Raw genomic sequence first — 24805 nt, 5'->3', positions numbered from 1 at the left:
AAATCCTCCCCATCCCACAATGAGAAGCTCTGATCGCGACTGGCTTCTGGAAGGGAGGTGGAGGGTTTTGCAAGCAGAGAAAATGGGAGGGAAGGAAGAGGGAGGAAAAGGAAGGAGGAGAGAGGAAGAAGGGGGTGGTGATGGATGATTTTTTCAATTTTTAAAAAATACCCCAATAATGCAAAGGCTTTTTCCCCCCTTGTGTTACTACATAATCTTTACTCTGTATTACTACATAATCTTAATCTTAGCCAGCCCACATTTCACTTACCGCTTACTCTTTTCCATTCCATAAACCAAAAAGAAGAGCTACCCCTCATGAAATTGAAAAGAATTAGAGGGTTCACATGTCATTTAACTCAAGGTAGAGTTCCAAGGCCGGACTTGATAAACAAAATTTTAACTGAACAATTACAAGGAATGTTAATTGTTCAATCAGCTAAAAACTTTTCAGTCCTCAGACTGGGCATCAATCTAAAATCCAACAGTAATTCCAACAATCTGCATCATCTGTACACGAAATACATAACAAAGGAGCATCCCAACCTAGGGATACTATATTTGTGACAGAGCTCCATAAACAAGATGAAAAAGTCGCACATATGCACTAATAGTGAAAGTATGAATTCACTAAAACATGTCATATGGCACAAAGACAAACAATTTACTGACAAGAACTTTAATAGAACAGTTAACCAGGTTAAACTTTCTGTCTTCGAGTCCTCCATGCAATCTGAAATGATACAACACAAAAGTCATCACAAAATATGATGTAGAGATTAGTTGTTTGTTGCGCAAAAATGAACAATATAGATTGTTTATTTAGATGGAAGCTGTGGTCATTAGAAATTGCTAACTTATGGGAATAAAACTTTATCTTAAGAAGCTTGTGGATATTAGAAGCATATCAAGCACAAAGAGAAAAAAGCCAGAAGAACCTTTACCATGTCCTTGTTCACATTGATGGCTTTAGATGCCGCAACTTTTGATCTTCGTATCTTCTTAGTATTCTCTGCAGCTAGAAGTCAGAGATGTCACACTGTGTATCCATATCACCAGCATAATATGTTATCTGCACCCTTCAAAATTTATTCAAAATCCTTAATGTAACTTCCCCTGTAATGTTTAGTTTTTAATAGAACCTGTTAGCTGCTCTCTAATGGAAACTGTAGTTCCAAAAAGTATCATGCGTTGACCAAGAACATTGACCGATATATATCACAGAGAAGAAAATAGTATTAAAGCACACTAAAACATAAGTAATGTTCAGAAGGCAGTGCAGCAGTAGAGGTGCACCACAAAATAATGGCCAACAGAGCGAACAGTTAAGTTATTGGCTTGACAAAAAAGAGATACAGGTGTTGATTTTTATACAAGATGCTTTCATGTTATATAAGTTTTCAAGATAAATTGAATTATTGTGATTTTAATTAAGACATATCTAGAGATTACCAGCCAGAGGAATCTCTTCAGCAAAAAATTTGGTCTTCTTGAGTGAGTTTCCTTCGCAATCAGAGTCACATGCACCAGAGGTTTCCCTTTTGCTGTGGACAGAAGAGTTCTCCCCATCATTGCTATAATCATCCATGTCAAATCTTGTTAAGAATAATATATTTTCGACAGTGGAACGCAAATATATGGGTAAAAGCAACCATCTACCATGAAGGATAATATGGAAAGACATAATCTCTCATAGGACCTATTCGAGCTACACATCCTATAGCCATGACAGTTGTAATGCCAAAAATACTAGTAAGCAATTGTGAATCAAAGCCAAATATATCAAAATTACTTTGCAGCAAGGTGGAAGCATATACATATACAAGGGAAATTTCAGATTGATACCCACAATGTAAAGATTTTGCGAATCAGGTATTCCGATACATGTGATTAAAGAACTGAAAATAAAAGGAAGATGACCCGAAAGGCTAAATAGGTTTGAGGGAAGAGGCAGCTGCATCCTGACATGATGGAGCAAGAGAATAGCAAAGAGAGCTTGGGTCCACAATATTAAAGGAATGTCTTAATCTTCAGTTTCAGGTATAATCCTAGCAATACTTGTCTTTTAAAAAGGAAAAGAAAGAAAACAAAACAGTTGTGGAGTTTTGCTACCCTTTATCAATAAAGTCCAATGAGGAAAACAATGGAGGTATGAAGATTGAACATTCTTCTGGTTCATTAATTCACCATCAGAAGGAAAATGGATCTAACTTTAAAGTTTAACAGAATAAGGGCTCGTATAAGCGGATGGAGATATAAGCAGGCAGATCCACACGACATCTTTTAGGATCCAGATCAGAAAGATTGACATGTGCATCATCCAGTCCATATTCCTACTGGCCTAAAACATGCAGATGCCTTGCTGGACCCACATTGCTTGAAATGTAATGCCCAAAATATGGTACTGAGGTATTAGATGTTCAGTGAAGCTGGCCAACCACCACATGTGAAAAGTCTAGTACCACAATTACACAAATTTTGAGTCACATAAATCACCAGATAGATGGAACACATTCATCCATAGTTCACTCCAAAACCATTTCAAAGGATTCAATATATTTAGATGTAGCACCATCATTAGGCGGACTCTTGCCTCAATTCTCAAGTTTGACAGTTAATATTCATCAAGAGTCACTATGGCTATTATCCACTTTAATTATTTTAACATTTTTGCTACACCATTATAGTGAAGGAAAGTGATCTCACTGCAAACAGACCATCACACCAAAACTGAAGCTGGAAAAATAAACAATAACAAAATTAGGAAAAAAATAAAAGTGAAATACTGAATTATTGATCATGAGGAAACCAAGAACTGATTTTCCATAAAGTCATGCGTGAGTTAAAGTGTCAATAAGGAAAGAAAGTTCCTCAAAATTTCAAAAGTTACTAATCTATTCCTGTGTGAGAGGCACTACTAGAACCACAGTAGATATGCAAATATGAGCCCGGAATAAGCTTTTTATTCCTTTGGGTCAATCGTCAACTCTACTGCTCCTACTCCTACTCTAACCTGTCTAAGGGAGGGCCCAACTAGGCAAAGGAGGGCTAGAAGGAGTGGTTTCCACCTCTGGACCAAAGGGGTGCACTACTGTACACCGTTCGGATTTGACTGCAGGGTGCAGAGGTTTGAACCCCAGACCTGCAGCTAGGTCTGCACCTTATGCTTCGCTTGGTGGCCAACTCACCTAAAGCAAGTTGGCTTGAGCCCACAATAAGCAAATTTTTTATATACTCACACAGAAACACACTTCGTGTATTGTCCTTTTTGAATATGTCTGTCTGCGCATGAGAGAGAGAGAGAGAGAGAGAGAGCACTGGGGTGTGGTGCATAGGTGAAGAAGTTGCAAAATGCCAGAAACGGGGATAGAGTTTCACAGATTTAAATGTAGAGAATACTAGAGGTGCGATCCAATGGCTAATAGTTATAAATACTTTTAAGGCGTAATAAACATAAAATAACTAATACACACATACATAATCAGGTATGCTCCTTGTCACAGGGGAACAAGCAGATCTAACCAATCTACTTGTGAAACCTATTAATCAAATATGGGTTGGATCTCATGAACAGGTCTAGCGCTAAATTTATATTGTTTTTTACATTAATGGAACTGGACCAATCCAAATCCAAACCAGGACCAATAATGGTCCTCTAGTGCACTACCGAAGTTTTTAGGCCAAGACTGAATATACATTATTCAAAAGAAGCTTTGGCCCAAGGTCATAAATAGTTCTTATCTAACCAATCTACTTGTGAAACCTATTAATCAAATATGGGTTGGATCTCATGAACAGGTCTAGCGCTAAATTTATATTGTTTTTTACATTAATGGAACTGGACCAATCCAAATCCAAACCAGGACCAATAATGGTCCTCTAGTGCACTACCGAAGTTTTTAGGCCAAGACTGAATATACATTATTCAAAAGAAGCTTTGGCCCAAGGTCATAAATAGTTCTTTTTAGTGTTCAATGTTAGATTTAGGCTTCAATGTTTCCTTTGTGTCTTGTTGAGTTTAGTGCTTGGCATATTTCGTATTTTCAGCAAATGCAGAACAAGTCAATGCTTCTGTCAAACAAGTCATTTTAGGTCAACCAAAATGGTTAAATTCAAACTCATGAACTAAAATTTCGAATCAAAGGAGATATTTGGTTTTAAGATCTCTGTCCCAACGAATAGATTATTATTGCTATCATATGTTTAATTGGTTTAAATCAACGGATGTTAGAATTGATTTGTGTATTAAACCAACAAGCAACAGGCAATTCATCCTGATTGCCTACTAAATTTGGTGGTATCAAATTCACCAGACTAGCTGCATTTTAATTAAGAAGTAAAAGAACAAGAGAAGTCTGTTACATAAAGACAGGACAGTGTTTCACAACTGAGCAACTTCACCTGCCGGTTCTCACCTATAATGAGTTGAAGCTCGCATTTGTTGGTGCTCAACATCTGATGCTTCACCCTTGTCTTTGTTTTCCTATAGTAGTCCGACAAATCACAGTAGGACAATCAACAATTGTAGAAAGAACAAAATTTTCCAGGCACTTGGCCAAAAAAATTTTTTTCTAGTCATTTTAGAGTTAAATAATACACATACCTTGGCTAAATTAGCTTTCTTGTGGTTGGCTGTTGACAATTTGGCAACTTTATCAGTATTGCTGTTATATGTCATATTCATGTCCCTCTCTTGTAAACAGCTTGGAAAGTCTTCGTTCAAGCCCAATGCGGGTTTTGTTGCTACAGAGTCACAAGAAGATCCAACCCGTTCTTTACCCATGATGGATTCAGATATTACACTTGCATGTATTTCATGCTGGTTATCGACAGAGGACTCATTGCCCACTTCAACAGTCCCTGCAGAATGAACCTCCTGATGCGACGTTTTCTGCAAACCCTCTATCCAAATTCTTGATGCATCAGCACTCTTAGATAGTGTCAAGTTCAAATTGGCAGATTTGTTGGCATCAGTAGTCAAAGAACTCTTTAAACATTGTTCACTATGTTTCTTGATAGTACAAGAAGTCTGACAAATAAGAACAAGACAAATATGCATAATTATTGTAAGTATAACAGCAGATGAATAATGAGAAGAACATGATTAATTTACTTGAGAAGTCTGAATTCCAAAATTACGAGTCAACTTCCTAATAATACTTGCCCCAATGATTTCCCTGATGATTCAGATATGGCAGAGGCATCATGGGTTTGGGTCCCACTATTGCCCAGTATTAAGACAAAAGCATTATTTGCCCCAAATTTGGAAGGCAGATAGGGAGACATGGTAGACACAAAATGCTTCAGATATTTTGTTTGTTTTGTTGTTGGGGGGGGGGGGGGGGTAGAGGAGAATAAAAGATTGCAGTAGTGCAATGACAAGTTCTGTGGAGAAAGAAATTAGAAATGGTATCTCATTTTGTTCCATGCCAGTAATCTGGGTCTGAATCAGTTTGAATCTAGTTTCAGTGGAGCCCACGGCTGAAAGAACCCAAAGTTCTTGAAAACTAAGATCACTTCTGTTTGTGCGTACTAAACAGAAGATTAAATATTCTGAAGGCCTGACTGAAACTCATTCACTAGTAAACCTTAATCCACCATTAACATGAAATTCCAAAAAGCATTCACATGAAAAAATCAGTAAGATGCCAGATTTAGATTTCTCGCCTCAGCTTATCTTAATATATGTTGACAACAATAAACTTAAAAGTTTGTTCTAATACTCCAAAACTGTAATTTTTCCTGAGTTTATCTTGATGTATAATGACAACAAACTTTAAAAGTTCACTGATGTATTTCCAAAATTTAAGGTAGTATTAAAAGTTCCATTTTTGACTTTAATATATATCTGACAGTGTTCATAATACAAACCCAACAGTGTATAAAACAGTTCAAACACTGTTTCTTTTAACACAATGGTCATGTCAGGAGCTTAAACTAAAGGGGGACAACCCTCTGCACTAGCTTAACAACTTTCCTTGTTGACACCCAGAAAGTTCTTGCTAATCCCCACAAAGACTAAGGATGGCAACCCTCCCTCGCCCCCCGCTTCCCCCTCGGGTGTCCCTGCGGGGCTAATAAAATTTGTTATATAATTTTATTATATTTAAATTTTAGCAAATAATCAAGTATTAAAATATCAATACATCACCATATTCATTGTAATTTCACAATTGAAACTCATAAAAACAATCAAACAAAAGTTATTTGAATACAATCTAACATGATGAAATAAATACAACTAAAGTAGTCAAGTTTTCACTTTTGGCACAAATACAATCACTAATTCATTATTATGCTTGTGCTTTTCTTTTTGAGAAAAAGATGTTATTGTATTAAGTGTAATTAGGGATTTAGTATAAATGTATTAATAAATTTAATATAACTAATTAATATTTCTATTAGTAGACATATATAATTATTAGTATAATTGATAATATCAATTATATTACATATACTAATATACATTATATAATACATATAACTAATAATATAATTATCATAAGTTTGTAATTAATTAAATTAAATATTATATATATAATTATATACATATATATTTATATATTTATTTTTTTTTAAGCAGGTGGCGGGCCGGGGGGTTTAAACGGGTGGCAGCGCGGAGGATGGCACATGGGTACACTTCCCTGCCTCGTTTCTAAACCCCCAGGGGGGAGGGGGGGAGAAAGGGGGGTGCCATCCCCCAACCCAACCCCCGCCCCATTAGCCTCCCGTGGGGCGGGTGCCCGCGGTCACCTGCACCCATTGCCATCCTTGAACAAAGACCACAAAGATGCTAACTTAATACGAAATGCAATGACCCCTACTCGCACAATAACTTGCCTTATTGAAGCCCTGAGAGGCCCAGTTAATCTTGTCATGCAACCACATGAAGCCTGATCAAATACCAACTGGAATGACCTAGAAAGGCACTACCATAACAAAAACTTAAAAAATCATCACATATATAGCAGACCTAATAAGGCCAAGTGGGTCAAAGTTTTGTCTTTCGCGATGCTACCATAGGTGAGAGCAGAAACACAAGTTCTCATAATCTTACTAAATGAAGTAGATTAAGAAAGCCCATCTACTATACTAGTATTTTGAAAATCATTTTACTGCCTGTTAATTCCTCCATAAATTTCATTCTTTCATTATTTTTTTCATCTTCAACACTACTATCAAGTATAGCATCATCTCTTTAAGAACAAAGAGGTTGATATCCTGCAACAATGCAATCATGCCAAAAGTCAACAACTTGGTTGCATAAAACATAAAATTCAAGGACAACCGCATCAACAAGATAAAGTGCATATACTATCTGCAACACTTTGAACCGACAGAACTTGATGCTGTTTGACATATGATGCCTGTTCACGGCATACAAGAACCAGATTGCCTCATAAAAAGGAAAAAGGAAAAAAAGAAAATAAAAAACCTACGTTGACAATGTCATTAAGAGAAAATTTATGCATGAAAGACAAAAAATGCAAAAGCATGATGCATGAAGTTTATCCATTAATTCATCTATTCGTGTATTAAGTAAATGCATGAGATTTCATCAGATCTGGATGTTTAACAAAATTCATGCTTCTAATCATACTACAGCAGAGAACTAGGCTTAGTTGATGAAACAAAGCCCCAAAACTACATATCTTATTATGCAATGAATATTCTTGGCCAAACAGGTCAATCACCTTAGTTTAGTTCCTATGCTGATTACATGACTTAAAACTGCATCAACATACAGAAAATGAGATAGACAAACCTTACACAAATTTGGGACAATGACTTGCTCAGAAGAATCACTTAAAGCTGCAATTGCAGACACAGCAAGTTTAGCCTCTGCTTGAGTCCCTTCCAAGCGCACCCTCTCCAAAAAATTGTAACAATCACTACATGGATAAATTCCATATAACTAATCAAAATACTAACAAAAAGGACAACACAGAACTAATAGACTAAAGTAACATAAACATCCAAAAGATAGACAGACAGATAGATAAGCGTAATAAGCCTTGTGTATGTGGACATCTTCTTTCTGCCAATTAACAAAAATTCTCAACTGGAATTCAGGACTGCTTTTCAAATACGCATAGCTTACCCACACTCATGCATGTAGACTCTCTCTCTCTCTCTCTCTCTCTCTCTCTCAATTTTGCATTAGAAAATTTGCCAATAATCACATGTCATTTATGGATGGAGATACACTTCCTGTTTAAAAATAAAAAATACTCTTAACAAATAGAAGCACTCCGATAATAAACAGTTAGTACGTTGTTTTATTTTTATTTTTTTAACAAATTTTATTAGAATATGCATCTCAACAAGCTATCTTCCTGGAAAAAAAATTTTTTGAGTTCAAATGAAAAGTGAACTACAGAAGATAATAACTATAAAACCCATTATACCTCAGTGTACATCTTACCAAATGCACAATGACATTAAGACTGGAAAACCCTACCTCAGCCTGATAGAAATATTTGATCCTTCTTTTGCTAGAAACTGAATAAGCTGCTCATTGAAAGGGATATCTTTATCAGCTAACAATTGCCGGAACTTCTCTTCAGAACTTCTAAGAAGTGAGGGAAAAGCACTGATAATAGCCTATACAAGGTAAACGAAAATTTGACTTTAGTACATAAGACATACTGCTGGAATCTCATTATATGAGTCCAGCAGAACAGACCAAAACAGGTCTTCTTTCCATCCTTAATAACCAAAGGATAAACCAAAATACGTATATGTGGCAAATCTATAGAAATTACATCTTTTGTTTATACATCTACTTCTTATGCATGCATGGCTATGTGCAAAAGATAGTATGAAAAAAGCATCCCATATAGCTACTGCTGTTCCAGGATTCCCCTATTTTACCCAATGAGAGACTGCAGTAAGTATGAGATTGTCATGCAACTGCACCAATTAGATCCATTCCCCATTTATCTGAGCCCTTGTTCCCTTGTAGCTGATCTTGAGGCTATTGTGGTTAAAATTATGAATTCAAGTCAGACGCTTATTTCTGCTTATTAAAAAACTCTCTGATAGCAAGGCTTTTTACTTGCAGATACACTCCTTGTGCTTGAGTAATTCCAACACCTATTGAGAATTATCTTGAAACAGTGTGTAAAAGAAATATTTGCCACCGTCATAACTCTTCTAGACCCTGGAAACTGCATCCGCTAGTCCAATTGTTGGAAAATTAAGAAATAATCTACTGCCTGTCACTTCACTTAAAAGGCAAAAACTTTTCTTGCTAGATGAGAATTAGAGTGACTACTTCCAATAACTCAAGCGTCTTGCTTGTGCTTCTACATTGCCTCTTACTACATCAATTTTATTCAACAAAAAAGTTTAATTGGAACAGGATAATATTTCCTACTTTATCATTCTACATGAGTGGAAACTCAGTAGAAGGTTTCTTAGTTAACTGGAAGCATATAAAGCTACAGCCAAACCTTCTGCATTCATATGGGAAAAAAAAATTCCCATACAGCATACTACATAGACTTTGTCGCTGCAACAAGATTGCAAACATTGTATAACACACCAAGTTGGTAGGGCATATCTGCATTGGGAGGATTGTCAGGTGCATTATTTTCTAAACTAGAATTCCATTCTTTGATATCGTTATGAAGTTCTCAATTAAAGGAGAATTTAATTGTCAAAACACTAAGCTTTAAAACAGACACCAAACTTACTTCTCACAAATGCACTAGTGTTTCAAGATCCTGGTCATTTTTTCCAAAAGCATGCTTATACTCAACCAATCAAGACAGGTTCTGCAACCAGTTTCACATAAGGAGATATTAAAAGTTTGCAATGTGGTAACACAGGCAGATATAGGTACTTTCACACACTAAATGTAATTCTACTGCAATCTTTTTCCTTTTTGGCTCAACCTTTTTTCCCCCTCTTTGGACAAGGGCACTGTGGTACTCTGTGAATTTAATCGTTTATGCTTGAATCACAAATTTGCGCTTGATTGAGAATTGATTGAAGGAAAGGATGAAAACCTAATATCTTTTACCTCCGCATCTTGTTCATGTCCGGTGAGACACCACAAAAATTTTAGATAGAAAAAAGGCAATAAGAGCAGCACTATGTAGCTACATAAAGAAGAAAGAGATCAACTTAAGTTGTATAATGAGCAATCCAACTTACTGAAAGAAGCAGCAGAGGAGAATAGTCCAATTTTGTATGGCGAACGCTCGTATCAAAAGTAAGATGGTCTAAGATATAGCTGACATGCCTAGAACTAAATATGTTTAACAAGCACTTGGATGACAGCAATCTCAAGAATTCAAAAAGTGGACTCTGGTCTCCAATCTTCCTCAGAAGGTTATCCTGGAAGAAAAAATACAAGATAAGAGGTCGATACTAGAGATGAAAAGGCTGAACTTGATACTTAATATCAAATCAGACCACATGCAGAAAGAAAGTTGAGGGTTTTAAAAAAAAAAAAAAGAACAGTACTATTGAAAGGCCAAATCAAAGAATCCATCTCTGTTAGGCTACATCTTACAAAGCGACAAGCAGTAGCAATCTTTTTCAGTTCTTGTTTATACCCTTCTGATTTACAGGAATAAACAAGAGTAATTTCTCAGAAGGTAAACACGCCTTCCCTATTTTAATGGAAACCAATAGAAGGATATCTCAACATGACTGTTAAATGTAATAGTAATACCATTCAATCCTGTTAAATTTTGAAAGGCATGTCAAAATTCACTCAGTATGATGGCACAAAGAGGAAAAGTAAGTGGATCTTGGAAGGTTGCTTAGGCGAGAGCTACTTGACAACAAGAAAAAAAGAATTGCAACCATAGCGAGAATCCTTAATGAAAAATAATAAGTCATCTCTATTCAGAGTCAAGCTTATATCAAATTCATAACGCAAGCATACAGGGAAGATGATCTCTGACTGAGTCGAAAGGCAATTACGTAAGGACTTTATCATGTCAACGCCAGAGACAATAGCTCAGCAAACTCAGAATTTTAGATCATGGGAAGTATATGTTGACTTAGATGTCAAAGATTTTAGCCATTAGCCTTCTACAGCTCATGTCAACCTCATAAAAATACAATTTTTGGATTAAAGCTCAATCTCTTACGAACAAATCTGCCTGCCAAAACTTTCACAGCATATGATGAAGCACAGGGGATAAATCCATAAAATCAGGAAGTTCTTAACCTCCAAAACAGCTAAGCCTTAATGAATAGAGCTTTTCCTGACAGCATAAATCAAACCAATTGCTACGGCCACAGAAAAATGCTGTGTCATTTTAGTGAATACAAGTCTAACCATTTAAGAAGAACATACGAGACATACATCTCTTGACAATTGTGCTTGTTTTAGTTATTGCCACTTACATTACTGACTGTTATTTGCTTACACCCCATTTTGCAGTTGTAGCAAACACTGAAGAATCTAAGTTGACTGACAATTTGCTTAAATTGTCAATCAAGGGTGTTGAAGATTCAAAAATCAGATTCAATTGGATAACTGAAAAAAGCTTCTTAAATGCCAAAACAGTACAGTCCCCCTGCCCCAAAAAGGCCACCTGAATGCTGTATTTTTCTCTCTGAATACCTCTCCTCTTCGTCCCGCTCTTCCAATTCTTTTTCCAGGCAGAATCCCACTGGTTAGATCCATCCCACTGTCCGGTTCTCCTTTTTCTTGCACTCCAATTACAACAGTAACAATAACCCACAGATCCGCCCACCTGAACCCCCCTTCTTCTAGACAACTAAACATCCCTCCCACACTATTTATTGCTTTTTGTTATTTCATTGCATGGATAATGCTGCTGCTTTTTTGTTCCAAAACATTGTTACTAATCACATTTTCCAGTATTTCTTCCGCAAATCCTGCTGCCATCCTTGTGATGGCAATAGGGTGCATCCAATTGTACTTGGCAGACCAGTAGTGGGTTTTGGAAAAATGGGTCATAACCCACCTTGGCCAACTGGTTAGGGGACTAACATTGCGTCAGCTCATCTTTGGATCATTTGAACCCACAAAAGCCAATAATGATCAAAACTTTTTGTTTTACATTTCTATTTTCTTCTTCACCAGAAAAACCTCGCAGCCACAGCTTAACCTCAAAATACAACTAACATCTCCAATTACCTTACCCTCGACTGTCGCTCAGTATGACAGTTGCCCGTCCCTTCCAGGACATCAAAATCACTCTCCGTCTTGGGCATAGATAACAAATCTGCGGTCACAATGAAGCAAAATCACCAAAATCACATACAATGGGGGTGTATAATCTGGGCACCATTATCTTCTCTCTGCCACTGAGCAAAAAACTCACAAATTCTACACAGCTTTTTTAAACCCAAGAAAGAATCCATTGGTAATTTTTTGCTCAAATCTAAATAAAACATTTAAGATCTAAGGCTTGAACATTCAAATACCAATGAAGCATAGCAAGTTGTATAATCAATGTCGTCGTCAAATATATCTATAACAATAGATGAACATAGTATGTCTAGTTTCTCTCAAGTGCTATCAGAATGAAAGACTGGATGCCCGTAGAGCCGCTACTAGAGCCACAGAAGGAAAGCTGCTGTAGGAGGGAAAAGGCTGAGACGTTATATATTTATTTCGTTTTAGGGCTGATGGTATTCTGTTGTGTTGCGTAAATGAATTGGTTTAAAACTTGGATATTCAGTGGGCACAAACACAAACCAATATAAGCAACCCAACCTAACTAAACTCAAAGCCAAACTAGACCCATAAAACCTTCCAAACTTCTCAGCTGAGTTTGGCAGATTGCTGGCTTTGGGTTTGTTTTGCCAAGCTATGCCATCCTAACTATAAGATATTCTTGTTTGCTGTTTGCTTTGGAACTTTGGTTGCTTTAAAGTACGCCAGTATTTTTCGAGGAGTCTTGAATCTATTTTTGCATGCTTCTTTTACGAAAACATTTTCCACTACAATTTTCTCTTTCTTCCTTTTTGTTTCTCTTTGTTTTCTTTTTGGGATTAATTTTTATACATTGTCAGTGTAAAGATTTTTTTACACAAGCAGGTTTAGATGAACACCACATCATTACTGTTCAAATTTTAAATTCACTTTTTGTCCATGTATCATACATCTATACCTATTAGCATAAAAAATCTTTACACTCAGAGTGTGTATAACATTAATTCTTTCCTTTTATACTAATTTGTAGAGTAGCAATCACACATTACTGAAAAACATTCAGATTCAAGTGTAGCAGCTTGATTGGCCTTAGCCTCGGATATCATGGTGCAGCATACTAACAGACTTTGACCTTGCATATAAGCAGTCTTTCAAAGTTTCATGCTTTAATTATCTCAAAGTCAGAAAACCATAAACTTTTACCCTATTTGATATATCCCCAAAAAAATCTTGACTGCAGTTTTGCCTCTACTAGCTACAGGAGACTGTTCAATAATACATTCATGTTTCTAAATGCTAATAGACAAAAGTGATCTGCTCTGAGAACAACAAACATTAGTAGCCATGTTCATGATTGCAATGCAGATTAAATCCTACGTCCAGGCAAAATAATGGCCACATTATTGAAAAGCTCTTTAACTGCAACATGTTGCTTCGATTTTGGATAGTTCAAGCCTTTTAAAGTCTGGTAATAAATCAACAGGGAAGTCCTCTTCTCTTAATTTCAGTGAATAAAACAAAATTAGGATTGGTCACAGAAAAGAAAAGCATGTAAATGTAAGACAAAGCATGCAACATCTGAAATCTGTGTAGACATCCTCATTTTCTGCCTAGACCATTCATTTCACTGGAACAAACCAACATATGGCAGGAGAATGTCATTTCAGTTGGTATTTGTACCGGATCTGCTATGTACCATACCTGACATCTACTCCAATGAACAGGTTGATAAAAAAAGACTCCAGAACACAAAGTGAACAAAAACAAACAAAGAGGTCAAAAAAATAAAACAAGCTAACACAAAATAAAAAAATAAGGACCAGTTGAAAATTTTAACTACTCTCATCATTTGCCTACCAGTAATAGTTGTTATATGGAAGACTAAAAATGTTCAGAAGCTAACAGTAGCCGTTTCAAGATCAGTGCTTAAGAAGATAAGCAAATGTTGAGCAGCAATAGTTAAGCAGATATATCATCTCTTTGTATTGTAAGAATCAAATTTATGCTCGAAATAGAAGATATCCTGTACAGCAATAAACTTGTCTGCAATGTTTCCATCCCATTTTAATAGTAATGAATTCTATTTTCTTATCTCCTGATTTTTCTCATGGTTTAACCCATTTGCATCATTCATACAATTCCTGAAAACACAAATCAAAGGCATTTTCCAACATCAATTACAATAAAATATCATTTCAAAAATTAGAACTCCGAAAGCAACAAAATCTGACTTAAATTTAGGAGCAATCATGGAAAAATTATTCGACAAGATGGTCAAATAACCAATTCTCTTAAACTTTATGGAAAGATAGCAATGAAAAATAAAATAGCAGAGTATTCTTAAGCCAATGCAAGTTCTGGAATACTAAAGCTCCTATTAAAAAACAAAACTCCATTCTCACAACAGCACTGACTTTATGCTCTATGGATGAGTAAGTGGACATGATCTCTATTAAACAGAGTCAAGTAGAAGCAAAGTAGAAAACCAATGGCAAGGATGACATACTTACTCTAGTAGAAAGAGCGTCTCCGACGTTTATCAAGTCTGCCAGCATTTTGAAAATATCATCATCATTGATTTGATTCAGCTCATAAAAGCACTCTTCTGCTTCTGCAGGATCAGGAAACAAAGCTGACATTTTTTTAAATAGAGCTTTAGTATTCCTTTCCATTTCGTCAGAGCCTATCTCCTGTAAAAGCATAAGATTTTAGACAACTATTAGAAAATGAATATATTGGGTTGATATATGAAAAATATAGTGCAAACAATAAAACCCTTGCTCTCATGTTTGTGATTCATAGAGAAAAGAAGTAAAAACAAGTACCATTTTGCCAAAAAAAGGATAAAAGTGCTAACTGCTATTAGCAGTAGTCAAATTAAGAAAATGTAATTGGTGTGCCAATTGTAATTTAAGAAAGTAAAACATTATCAGACCAGTTATACCAACTAATAATGTCCTCTTCTTATGTTGATTTTTGCACGTTTTTACTGTTAACCTATTTGCAATTTTTTCTAGTCATCTTCCAAATTTTGTTTCATAATCAGCCGAACTAATAGATGGAGAATAAATTCTCTAAAGATACAAGTGTGGAACACGACGGCTACAGGAGAAGAGCAATGGGTCTACAGCTTAGTTTATTGATTTTAAAACTATTTAAAGATTACTAATGGACCCTGATCAACTGTTCCTAATGCCTTTTGAAAGATATCGTTCCAATTTAGGAAAGGAGAAACTATTTCAGCAACAATTAAGAGAAACATCAGCAATTCAATCTCAAATAGAATTTTAATATATTCTGAAAGTTAGCATCAGCATCTGGAGAGCTAATACTGAATGTTGGCTTCAAAATGCGTGGTCCAGGATTGCAATCATACCTATACACCCTTCTTAAACAGCTGTAACCAAAATCACATGCACAGCACATTGCAATTGCAGAATTAAAGAAAATTAAGCTTCATATAAGTATGCTCCAAAGCAAGTCATCACCTGGTAGGCTCACATCAACACTCAGTAGTTGAATTAATGACCAATTGTCCAACTCACTAAACTAAAATGAACTTAACACATGGAAACATTGATCCAAACAAATAAAAACTGATGAATTCATTTGAAACTGCATCCTTCAAGAGGCACACACTCATGATATATCAATCTAAACATGGTGAAGCATATTTCTGGTCTAAGGAAATTATCATTAAACATTTTCCAATGAAAACTTCTAATTCTGAGTATAATCATGGGGAATTTCAGCAATGTAATATTAATCTGTAAGATCTGCTTTATAGGTGCACAAACACACTGGACTGAAGTGCTTAAATTCATAACTAGGTAGCCTCTATCTAGAATCTGGAGTGAACTGCGGCACAGGGGAGTTATGTATCCACTATTATTCATATCCAAAAACACTAGCTACATACATACTTCATTTGAAATCTCCAAAGTTTTAGAATCATTGCTCTTTTGACATTACTATTACATTGTCATGCGCTTATATACTTTAACTCTGCTTATAAATCATTGGAAATTTGAGCAATCTATAACTTTTGTAAAATTGGTCAATCTGATTTACAGATGTAATATATGCAGTGGAATGAAGTATTTAAATCCACAATTACAATACTTCAATCTAGAATCTGGAGTAAACTATGACACTGGAGGATTATACATTCAATACTACTCATGTCCAAAACGAGGCATAAGTTTTCACAAATTTCACAAGAAATGTCAAAGTCTTGAAAGCATTATTATTTTGACTATAGTGTCAGATTCTCATGTGCAATCAGTGCCATAAATTGTGAGTATGATGCATTCACAAATTGGTATGCATATGGAAATTTGTCTGTTGGAGAACCCTGCACGAGGGGAGGGCTGCTTGCAGAGTGAGATTCATAGATACAACCTCAAGATTCAAAGAGGCTCTTATCCACTGGAAAGATCTTCATCTCTACATGCAAAATAATCCTAATCGCTTGTCGTCTAGTAAATAATAACAATTATCCAGAGCTTGTCATCAAGTAATTAACAAGAATTATCCAGGCAAAGTAAATAAACCTCATCGCCACACAAACTTACGTATAACCCATGAAAAGAAAATTAAGGAGAACAGCTTCAAAAGTAATTAATCTTCAAGTCATGAGGGCCCACTAAAGGAATTTTGCAGGATGACACAGGAACTAACAGCCTGCTAATTAGCTAGCTTAAAGTTAAATATTCTATCATACCTCCTCGTTGACCCGGAGATGTAGGTAAGCTTGCAGTGCATTCCGTAACCTGAAAGTATAAAAGACATGAATAGAGAAAATACTCTTTCATTAGGTTAAGCCAGCAACTTGGGACCAATACCTTCTTTTTTGTGATAGAATGGCATTCAATGCCTTTACATGCAATGGTGTAAAAAGAGAGGACAAAAAAATCCAGTGATTTGTTCTTTCCTCCACTGAAAGTGAAACAGGAAATAGATCTTCTGCTAGTACATACTCCAGGCTTTGTGGCCTGAAAGTTAAAAAAATTTAGTCAAAAAAATGTGTATTGAAACAGCAATGAGTTTTTATCTAACAAAGATTGATGAGGGAATAGACTTTACCTGAACTCCTTGCAGTCTTTGTCATAACAAAGCATTAAAATTTTGCAAGGTATTTGCTCAAAATGCATCTTGATATCTCCAACACACTTTGTACAATAATCCTGATATAGTTCCAGCAACTTTTGCAAAGCTTTCTTTCTGACAGATACCTGTTCTTTTTTTTTTTTCAAAAAAAAAAAGAAATCATCAGCTCTATTCTCCTTCTTTCTTTGATAATCAGAATCGCCACCCTAAACAGAAACTGAAAAGGCAGGAATAGATGTAACCTTCTTATCACGAAGCCTATCAGCCACTTGACTTATTAGTTCATTAGTAACAGAGCCTATTTGTAATCTTGATACATCACACACAATACTCACAGCCTGCATTCGAACTCTATCGTCAAAATCTAAGAGTCGACTCTCCAGCTCTGCTGCTCATTTCAAAGAATGTATAAAAAAAAAAAAAGACCAAAAAAAAAGGTTTAAGATTATCTCAGATAGCAGAACAATGTTCATGAAATGCAGCAGAACAATCAAATTTTCAAAGCTTACTGAGAATTTGTGATGATCCTGTCCCAGATGGATTGTTAGCATACAAAGCTTTACCACATGAAAGAGCACATAACCTTACTTCAGCAGACTTATCCGTGAATCTATTCAGAAAATCCATGAAAAGGTTGTGATACTCCTCAGCAATCTTGTGGCCAGGCAAAGAAAAACATTTTCTAAGTAAATTAAGAGCTTTTATCCGGACATCAACCTGATCTGTCTGCAAATCATATTGCACAAATGATTAATTAAAGCATCAAGAGGAATGACAAAAGATATTATCATGATATACAGATTGGTAAATGATTCTGAAAGATGATGCAGTCATAATATGATGACTTAGTAATCTCTAGTAGGATACCAGTTACCAGCAAAATCTATCCCATTTGCATAGTGAAAGGTGCTACTCAGAAAGGAAAATGACTCACAAGTAATTCATGGCTTAAGCTAGGGATTACAGAAACAAGCATTTGAGGAGCACTCTGGAAAATTTCATAGAGAATGTCATGGTACCACTCTTTAAGTTCACTCCCAATACTTTCTCTGTTCAAAATACAAGATCTTAAAAATGTACATATACAGCGTTCAAGCTTTTCATTGCAGTTCTGAATGACAGAAACAGCAAGCCGAGCAAAGCCACCAGATCCACCCTGCAAGAGACATAAATAAATCACCAAAGAGAAAAGGTATTAATCCATACTACAAGACAGGAAATATTGCAATAAACAAATTCTACAGTGACTCGTTATTGTAACGACCATCTAATAACCTTCTGAGTAACTTTTGTACAGCTAAACATGAGAATTAGTCAAATTATCAGACAATTTATCCATTTGATTTAAAAAGCAACTGCAACAAGACTAAAGCAAGGAATCCCTTTTTAACCATGTATCTGAAGTACTGATAAGACTAGTAATAAGCCTTTAATATTCAAACACCAAATGAGCCAATGAACTAGCAATTAAACATTACTTGTCACCAAATGCTTCAAGAGCAAAATTTTTTAAGTTCAATCACAAATGACAAAGCAGCCACAGAGCAAGGGAAGAATCATGGTAAAGCAGCTCTTCATTAATTAATAATTAATGATGGCTCTGAAAAAGAACTGTTTCAACAAATTAATAGCTATTGATATGTCCACAAAAGGATCATCATTGGCTGGACCAAGGGAGAGATGTCAAACTAAGGGTCCTGATTTGAAAGTCAAAGATAGAATAGAAAAAATGTTCAAAGACTGCTAAAATGCTGAACTTTAAAACTGCAAGAAAGGAAAGTCCTTAAAAAGAATAAAAGTAGACAACTTAAAAGAAGAGGACAAAAGGGAGACAATCCAGAAACTCTATGCCAGAGATTTGGAAATAATCCACTAAAGAACCCCACAAGGTACCTCCAGTATACCTGATTGAACAGTCTAACCATCAAGAACCCTCCCAAAATGTTTTAATAAAAAAGCTTGCACGTATCATACAGGTATACACCTACTCTTTTCGTCCACGAGTAGATATTAGACTCAATTAGTAATTCATAAAGTTCTCAATATGCTGCAGCAGGTGCCCAGACCTCATAATATCTATGATCATCTTAAGTCCTCTCATGCTTAAGTAAAACAACCATGAGCAGAAAAGGTATCAGTTTTCAAGGATAAGCAGAGAATATCCATTATGTCTTTAAGCATGCTAAGCATATGATAACTGCCAATATTATGTTGGTATAAACCTCTATTTTTTAATCCATTTTCACATGCAACTACAACTAAAAAAATAACAAAATCATCTGAAATTAGGTGCTAAATATAATCAATTGCCATAAATATAAAAAGCAAAACTGCAACAACACATTGATCATGCTATTTTGCACAAGCAAAGCCTGTAGCTAACACTTGCCTTTGATTCTTTCAACAGATTTTGTAAAATCACATCCAAAAGTGGCTCAGAAAATTTTTCCTGAAAAATGAGTGGCTCAAGATCTTTCTCTTCCAATTTATCTTCCAAAATGCGAGCCATTATAGAGGACATTGCATTAATCACACTCTGAGGATGCTGCTCTCTGCAGGGAATAGTTGAACTATTGTCAAAGAATAGCTTAATAATTAGATATAGCCTTTACAAAAACAAAAAATAATTATATTATGCGTAAGTGTTCAAAATTGTGATTAGATGATAACAAAGATAAACTGTCATGATAGGTTGGAGAATTATATTCTTCCAATGGAAATTTTTACAATAAGAAAGCTTGAAAAATAGGTTTCTAGTACCAAAGCTTTCGCGAAGGCACTTTGGTAAACTCATAAGCATATGCTTCTCTTAACTAACTCTATCTCAAGCATATATATATAAACATGACAAGTGAAGGCACTTTGGTAAACCCATAAGCATATGCTTCTCTTAGCTAACTCTATCTCAAGCATATATTAAACATGACAGCAGATACATGTTTCCTTTTTCAAGACTGCTGAATGGTGCACATTCCAAAATAATTTCAGCTATAAAGAATCTATAGCACTTAACTATGGCATCAACAAGTTCAATACAGCACCATAACTTTCGATTTTCTCTTTCTGGTTAACACAAAAAAGGGCCTTGATTGGGACACGAAACTAATGGGATAAGAAAGAATAGTAACAGAAAAGTTCTTCAGATCTTATTTTTTCCACTGCACCTTGAAGCTTTTTGGTAGGTAAACAATCATACACCAGTAAAAGTCTTTTCATCACCTGATTACAAGCACAATCCATCAATTTAAACAGTATAGCCTATGACATACTGTGTATCCTCTTCTCAAATTTTTACCATTCCGGTTACTCTAACCGTTTCCTGCATGCAGACTAGCTGATATCACTCTTTTTGAAGTCTCCTAGTCAACTTCAAGAATCATACTTCAAGTTTGCTATACTCTGCACAGATACTTGAAACCCTCTTTACATCAATCCTGTCTCACCTTATTTAGTCTGCAGTTGTGTAACATTTTCCCCAATCTGCCAAGCTTATTAAGAGCCTCGCACACTTTGTATCCGTCAGTAAGTTTAAATCTTATCTACCAATTTGAGTTTTCTTTCCTTAAGAAAGCTCATCCGGCCATTCTTTCCTTAAGAAATCGTATCCAGCCAACCCTCATGGCCCAACTCTTCTTTCAGTAAGGAATTCTTAAATCTCGAAGCAGAACCCATAAAAGCAACAAAACTTTGGTTTAGGGTACCGAAACTTGTTATGTGATTGTTTCATGTTAGTTTCATTTTTCTAATTTGTGAAGGGGCTTCTCTGATTCCTGCACAATCCAATCTTAGCATGTCTTACCGAACTTATTTTCTAACCTTTGTGTGCAAGCCTAAATATTTTTTTTTTTGTCATTTTTTGTAGAAATTATTGACTTATTTGTTTTCCTTTGTGGTATTGTGAGTGCAATATAGTTGGTTGTGCTCCATGAACTCTTTAGCGACAGACTGTTGAAGCCTAAACAAAAATTATGAGCATAAAATTCGTACCCATCCCAAAAGGCAGAGCAACATAGTTCTCACTGATTCCAGGTAAAAGAAGGGCATGAGCAAACACAGATGAAACAAGAAAATATAACCTCACAGCACTGAAAAAGATTTTGAACATTTTGAGAATTAAATCCTCGCATCCAACATCCAGCATTAGCACACAAAAGTTCAGCTTAGCAACTGTCTCCAGCAGTTTCACCCTTCTTGAAAAATATGGGCTTTTGTAATCACCAGTCTCCGCAAATATGCTTTGAAGAAGTTTAAATATATCCTGCAACGAGAATCAGTTGCCCATTAACATATGAAAGATTTCCCATCAAATGGGAAGAAAATACATGGGATCTTAACAAATTAAAATGGAGACAAGTGAAGGGAACATGGTAAACAAATCACAGGAATGTAACTGTTACCCTGAAAACATCATCACTGAAACCAGGATCTGGAGCCAAGACCCGGATAATCTCACAGAAGCAGGTCGCCACCAAAATTCTAATATCTTTATCCTTGTGCTGAAGCATGCCATGCTTAACAAGAGAATCACTCAGAGGTTGTATTACTGAATTCAGTGATTTCAACTGTTTAAATTTTCCCAAAGCAATAACAGCTTCCTGCAATGAATTCAATTCAATTAGGGTAAACATCAAAACCCACATCCCCCAAGTAAATACGCTTAAACATGTTTTAGGCACACTGAGTTTCACCAATTTAAGTTGAGCGCAGTGTTCTAGAGTCCAGAATTATACATGATCTCCCTCACTTTCTCCCATGATTCCCTAAACAAATAGAAGCTAAGAAACCTAAAATCAATTAATTACCCCTTAAATCACAACAAAGTTCACCCAATAAAACCGCCCCAAAAAAATTCAACAAAACCCAGAGAAACCGACAACCGTAAAAGCGATAATTGACTTCGAAATGTAAAATATACAGCAAAAAAATTAAATACAATCAACTAATTACCCCTTAAATCACAACAACGTTAACCCAAATGAAACCGCCTCAATAAAATTGCAACAAAACCCAGAGAAACCCACAACCGTAAAAGCGATAATTAACTTCAAAATGTAAAATATACCACAAAAAATAAAATAAAATCAATCTGCCCAACAGCTAAAATGAATAAAGAGTATTCGAGGACAGGTAATTACTTTTAGCAATTTGACAAGGGAGTCTTTGTTTGGGCAAGTTTTGGATGCTTTGAGTTGTTTGCCAAGTCGGGAAATGAGCTGTTGCGCCTCGGCCTCAGACTCGGCTGCAGCCATTGCTCTGTTCCCAAGTTTTCTGATCTTCGACGATTAATCTTAGTGTGAATTATTAAACCCTAGAAATTTATGCATTGAAAGAGGAGAGGCAGAGGGAGTGTCTGAATTTGATAGAAATATTTCCCGCCTTCGCAATGGGGGAATACGTGACAAAGGCAGTTGTGGATTAACGAAATAACCAATTGACCCCTCAAAACGTTAGTATTTCTACTAGGCCTCATTTGGTTTGTCGAAAAGAAAAGTAAATGCAGAGTGTGACTTGTGGCCAAGCATAGACAAAGGGATTTATGAAGCACTTCATGAAATACCACAATATTGAGTCGAGATTCTAGCAATTGTAGTTCTCATACATCTCCTAAGGAAAAAGAAAACTATTTGGATTGCAAGTTTTGGTAGAAAAATTTAGAATATTTTTGACACTTTTTTTAATCACTTTTTTTTAAACTAAACATACATCATTTTGCTACAATATATTCTTCTAAAAAAATTAAAAAAATTAAAATCCAAAAAGATTAATTAAGAAAAGGGAAAAGAGAGGAGGATACAGTTGCTTATTCTTTCAAATAACTACTCCGAAATAACTATTAATGCACTATGCTATCCACACCAACCACGAGTCAAGAGATGGCAAGGGGACTAACACTAGGTAGCCAGGGATAGACCCAAAATGCTAGTTTTGGGAGGAGGGCGCGTAGGGGGGCAAAATAGGTTCAATAGAGTTAAAGAGAAATTAGTGCTTGACATAGGTTTAATGGAGTTAGGAAAATCCGTGTTTGATGGATGAATAAAAGTCATTTGTTGTGTAATTAGTTTTTAATTAATAGTTTGGTTAACAGGTGACCAATTGGCATTTATTATGAGAGAAGTCACAAATGTTAGCTGTTTTTCAAATAAATTTGGCAAAAGTCACAGATGTTAGTGAAATTTTTTTTGAGTTATACTCCAACTCTAAAATTCATCTCATTTCTAGAGGTAATAATACATAGAGTAAATCTTATATACACTCTCAGTGTTGGAAAGATTAATCTTAATGGATATACTAAAGGTGGATCGTTGTTGAATATATGACATATATACAAAATTTAAATTTGAAATTAGTTATCGTGCATCTAATAATAATAGTGTATACACTGTCAGTGTATTGAAAAATTAATCCTTCATTTCTAAACCCTTATATTTAGTATTGGTATTTTACCCCTAAAAGCACAATGAAAACTAGGTTGAAACAAAAGTGGAAGATGAAGAGCTTAATTAAATCAAATCAAGTTTGACAGCTTCCTCATACCTAAATCAATGGGGAAGACTACCATTTAAAATTTCATACGAGTCTAAAGAACAATTTAAGTCTTACAACTTGATGTTCTACTAATTCTTTCAACTTTACACTAGGAAGTTTTTGCATTTTGTCTTCTTCCATATCCGTTTACTTTCTTAAAGACATATGACTTATTTGAAATTAAATCCATTTTTAGTGTGTTTGCTTTCCAGATACATTTGAGTTGAGGGTGAAGCCAGGCAAGAAGTACATGCTATGCTTGAAAAATGCAACAATGAATGACGCCTCGGCTCTGTATGTATCAGGTGTTTGGAGTTTTTTTTTATATAAATTTTACTGTAATAGTGCATAGCAAAAAATTATTACTGTAGTTATTTGTTGGAGTATTTTTAGAATTTTAATCATTTCGTAAAATTAATCTATATTAAGTTCTCATAATTATACATAATAACTTTTTTATTTCAGAGATTAATCCCATTGTACAACCAGGGGTCAGTACATACTACTACTATCTAGTTCAATGGCCTTAAAAAAATAAAAAGAAAGGAACAAAAGAGCACTGCACAATTACGAAGGAAATTAGCATTAGTCCACTCATCTCTCAAGCTATAAAAGGCAAAACTACAATTAGCCCATTCAAAGGAAACAAAAAATTAAGAACTATATACAACTACAACGCGCCAACAAAAACCTTGCCAAAATTGGATGTAAGACAAGTAGAATGTGCACAGAACTAAAGGAAGGACCAGAATATAAAGGAAGCAACCTGTAACAAAACATCAATTACCAAAGTTTTCACAAAACATCTTTTTCGTAGAGACTAATTGTTTTCTATTCATCGAGGATTTTTTAATTTTTGGTTTTTCTTTTTTTTTTCAGTTCCAAGTATGACCTAATCAATTAAATTTCTAGGAAAATTTGAGTTATCATTAAATTTGTTGTTATTAATTCTATTTTTGTCTTGCATTTTTGCAAGTTTTGATCACCATTTGTTCATTTTATAACAGTCGGAGTAGGATCTTT

General features: G+C 35.3%; 1 protein-coding gene across 11 annotated transcripts; it reads right to left on the bottom strand.

Moving 5' to 3' along the window:
* Positions 1–367: 367 nt before the first annotated feature.
* Positions 368–22649, bottom strand: LOC113713627 (sister chromatid cohesion protein PDS5 homolog B-like). Of its 11 annotated transcripts, none has more exons than XR_011822513.1 (19): positions 22393–22649; positions 21655–21852; positions 21334–21515; positions 19647–19809; positions 18192–18413; positions 17767–17983; positions 17500–17645; positions 17234–17382; positions 16993–17142; positions 16872–16920; positions 14659–14838; positions 10162–10344; positions 8462–8604; positions 7766–7892; positions 4604–5029; positions 4402–4483; positions 1453–1544; positions 945–1079; positions 368–733 (listed from the first exon to the last, which is right to left on the bottom strand). XR_011822513.1 is itself a non-coding variant. In XM_027237388.2 (19 exons), the coding sequence occupies exons 1-19, from the start codon at positions 22504–22506 to the stop codon at positions 701–703; spliced, it is 2946 nt and encodes a 981-aa protein (XP_027093189.1). In that variant the 5' UTR covers positions 22507–22649; the 3' UTR covers positions 368–700. The 11 variants fall into 11 exon arrangements, 6 of the variants coding, with proteins under 6 accessions (XP_027093189.1, XP_027093192.1, XP_027093193.1 ...); XR_003453594.2 differs by having other exon boundaries at positions 945–1116; positions 1453–1574; positions 4416–4483; XR_003453595.2 differs by having other exon boundaries at positions 1453–1574; positions 4416–4483.
* Positions 22650–24805: the final 2156 nt, after the last annotated feature.

This window comes from Coffea arabica, chromosome 10c, assembly GCF_036785885.1.
Source record: "Coffea arabica cultivar ET-39 chromosome 10c, Coffea Arabica ET-39 HiFi, whole genome shotgun sequence".
Classification (NCBI taxonomy): Eukaryota; Viridiplantae; Streptophyta; class Magnoliopsida; order Gentianales; family Rubiaceae; genus Coffea; species Coffea arabica.
The sequence above is the reverse complement of the archived record's forward strand: the minus strand, read 5'-3'. Positions and strand labels throughout refer to the sequence as shown.

What these genes read in the sequence shown, in the direction of transcription:
- LOC113713627 (XM_027237388.2), bottom strand. Translation starts at nt 22,506, where the DNA reads ATGGCTGCAGCCGAGTCTGAGGCCGAGGCGCAACAGCTCATTTCCCGA. An exon ending in ATAGGCTTCGTGATAAGAAG is followed by an intron (nt 17,383 to 17,499) that starts GTTACATCTATT and finishes AAAAAAGAACAG; the next exon opens with GTATCTGTCAGAAAGAAAGC. An exon ending in ATCTCCGGGTCAACGAGGAG is followed by an intron (nt 14,839 to 16,871) that starts GTATGATAGAAT and finishes ATGCTTTTACAG; the next exon opens with GAGATAGGCTCTGACGAAAT.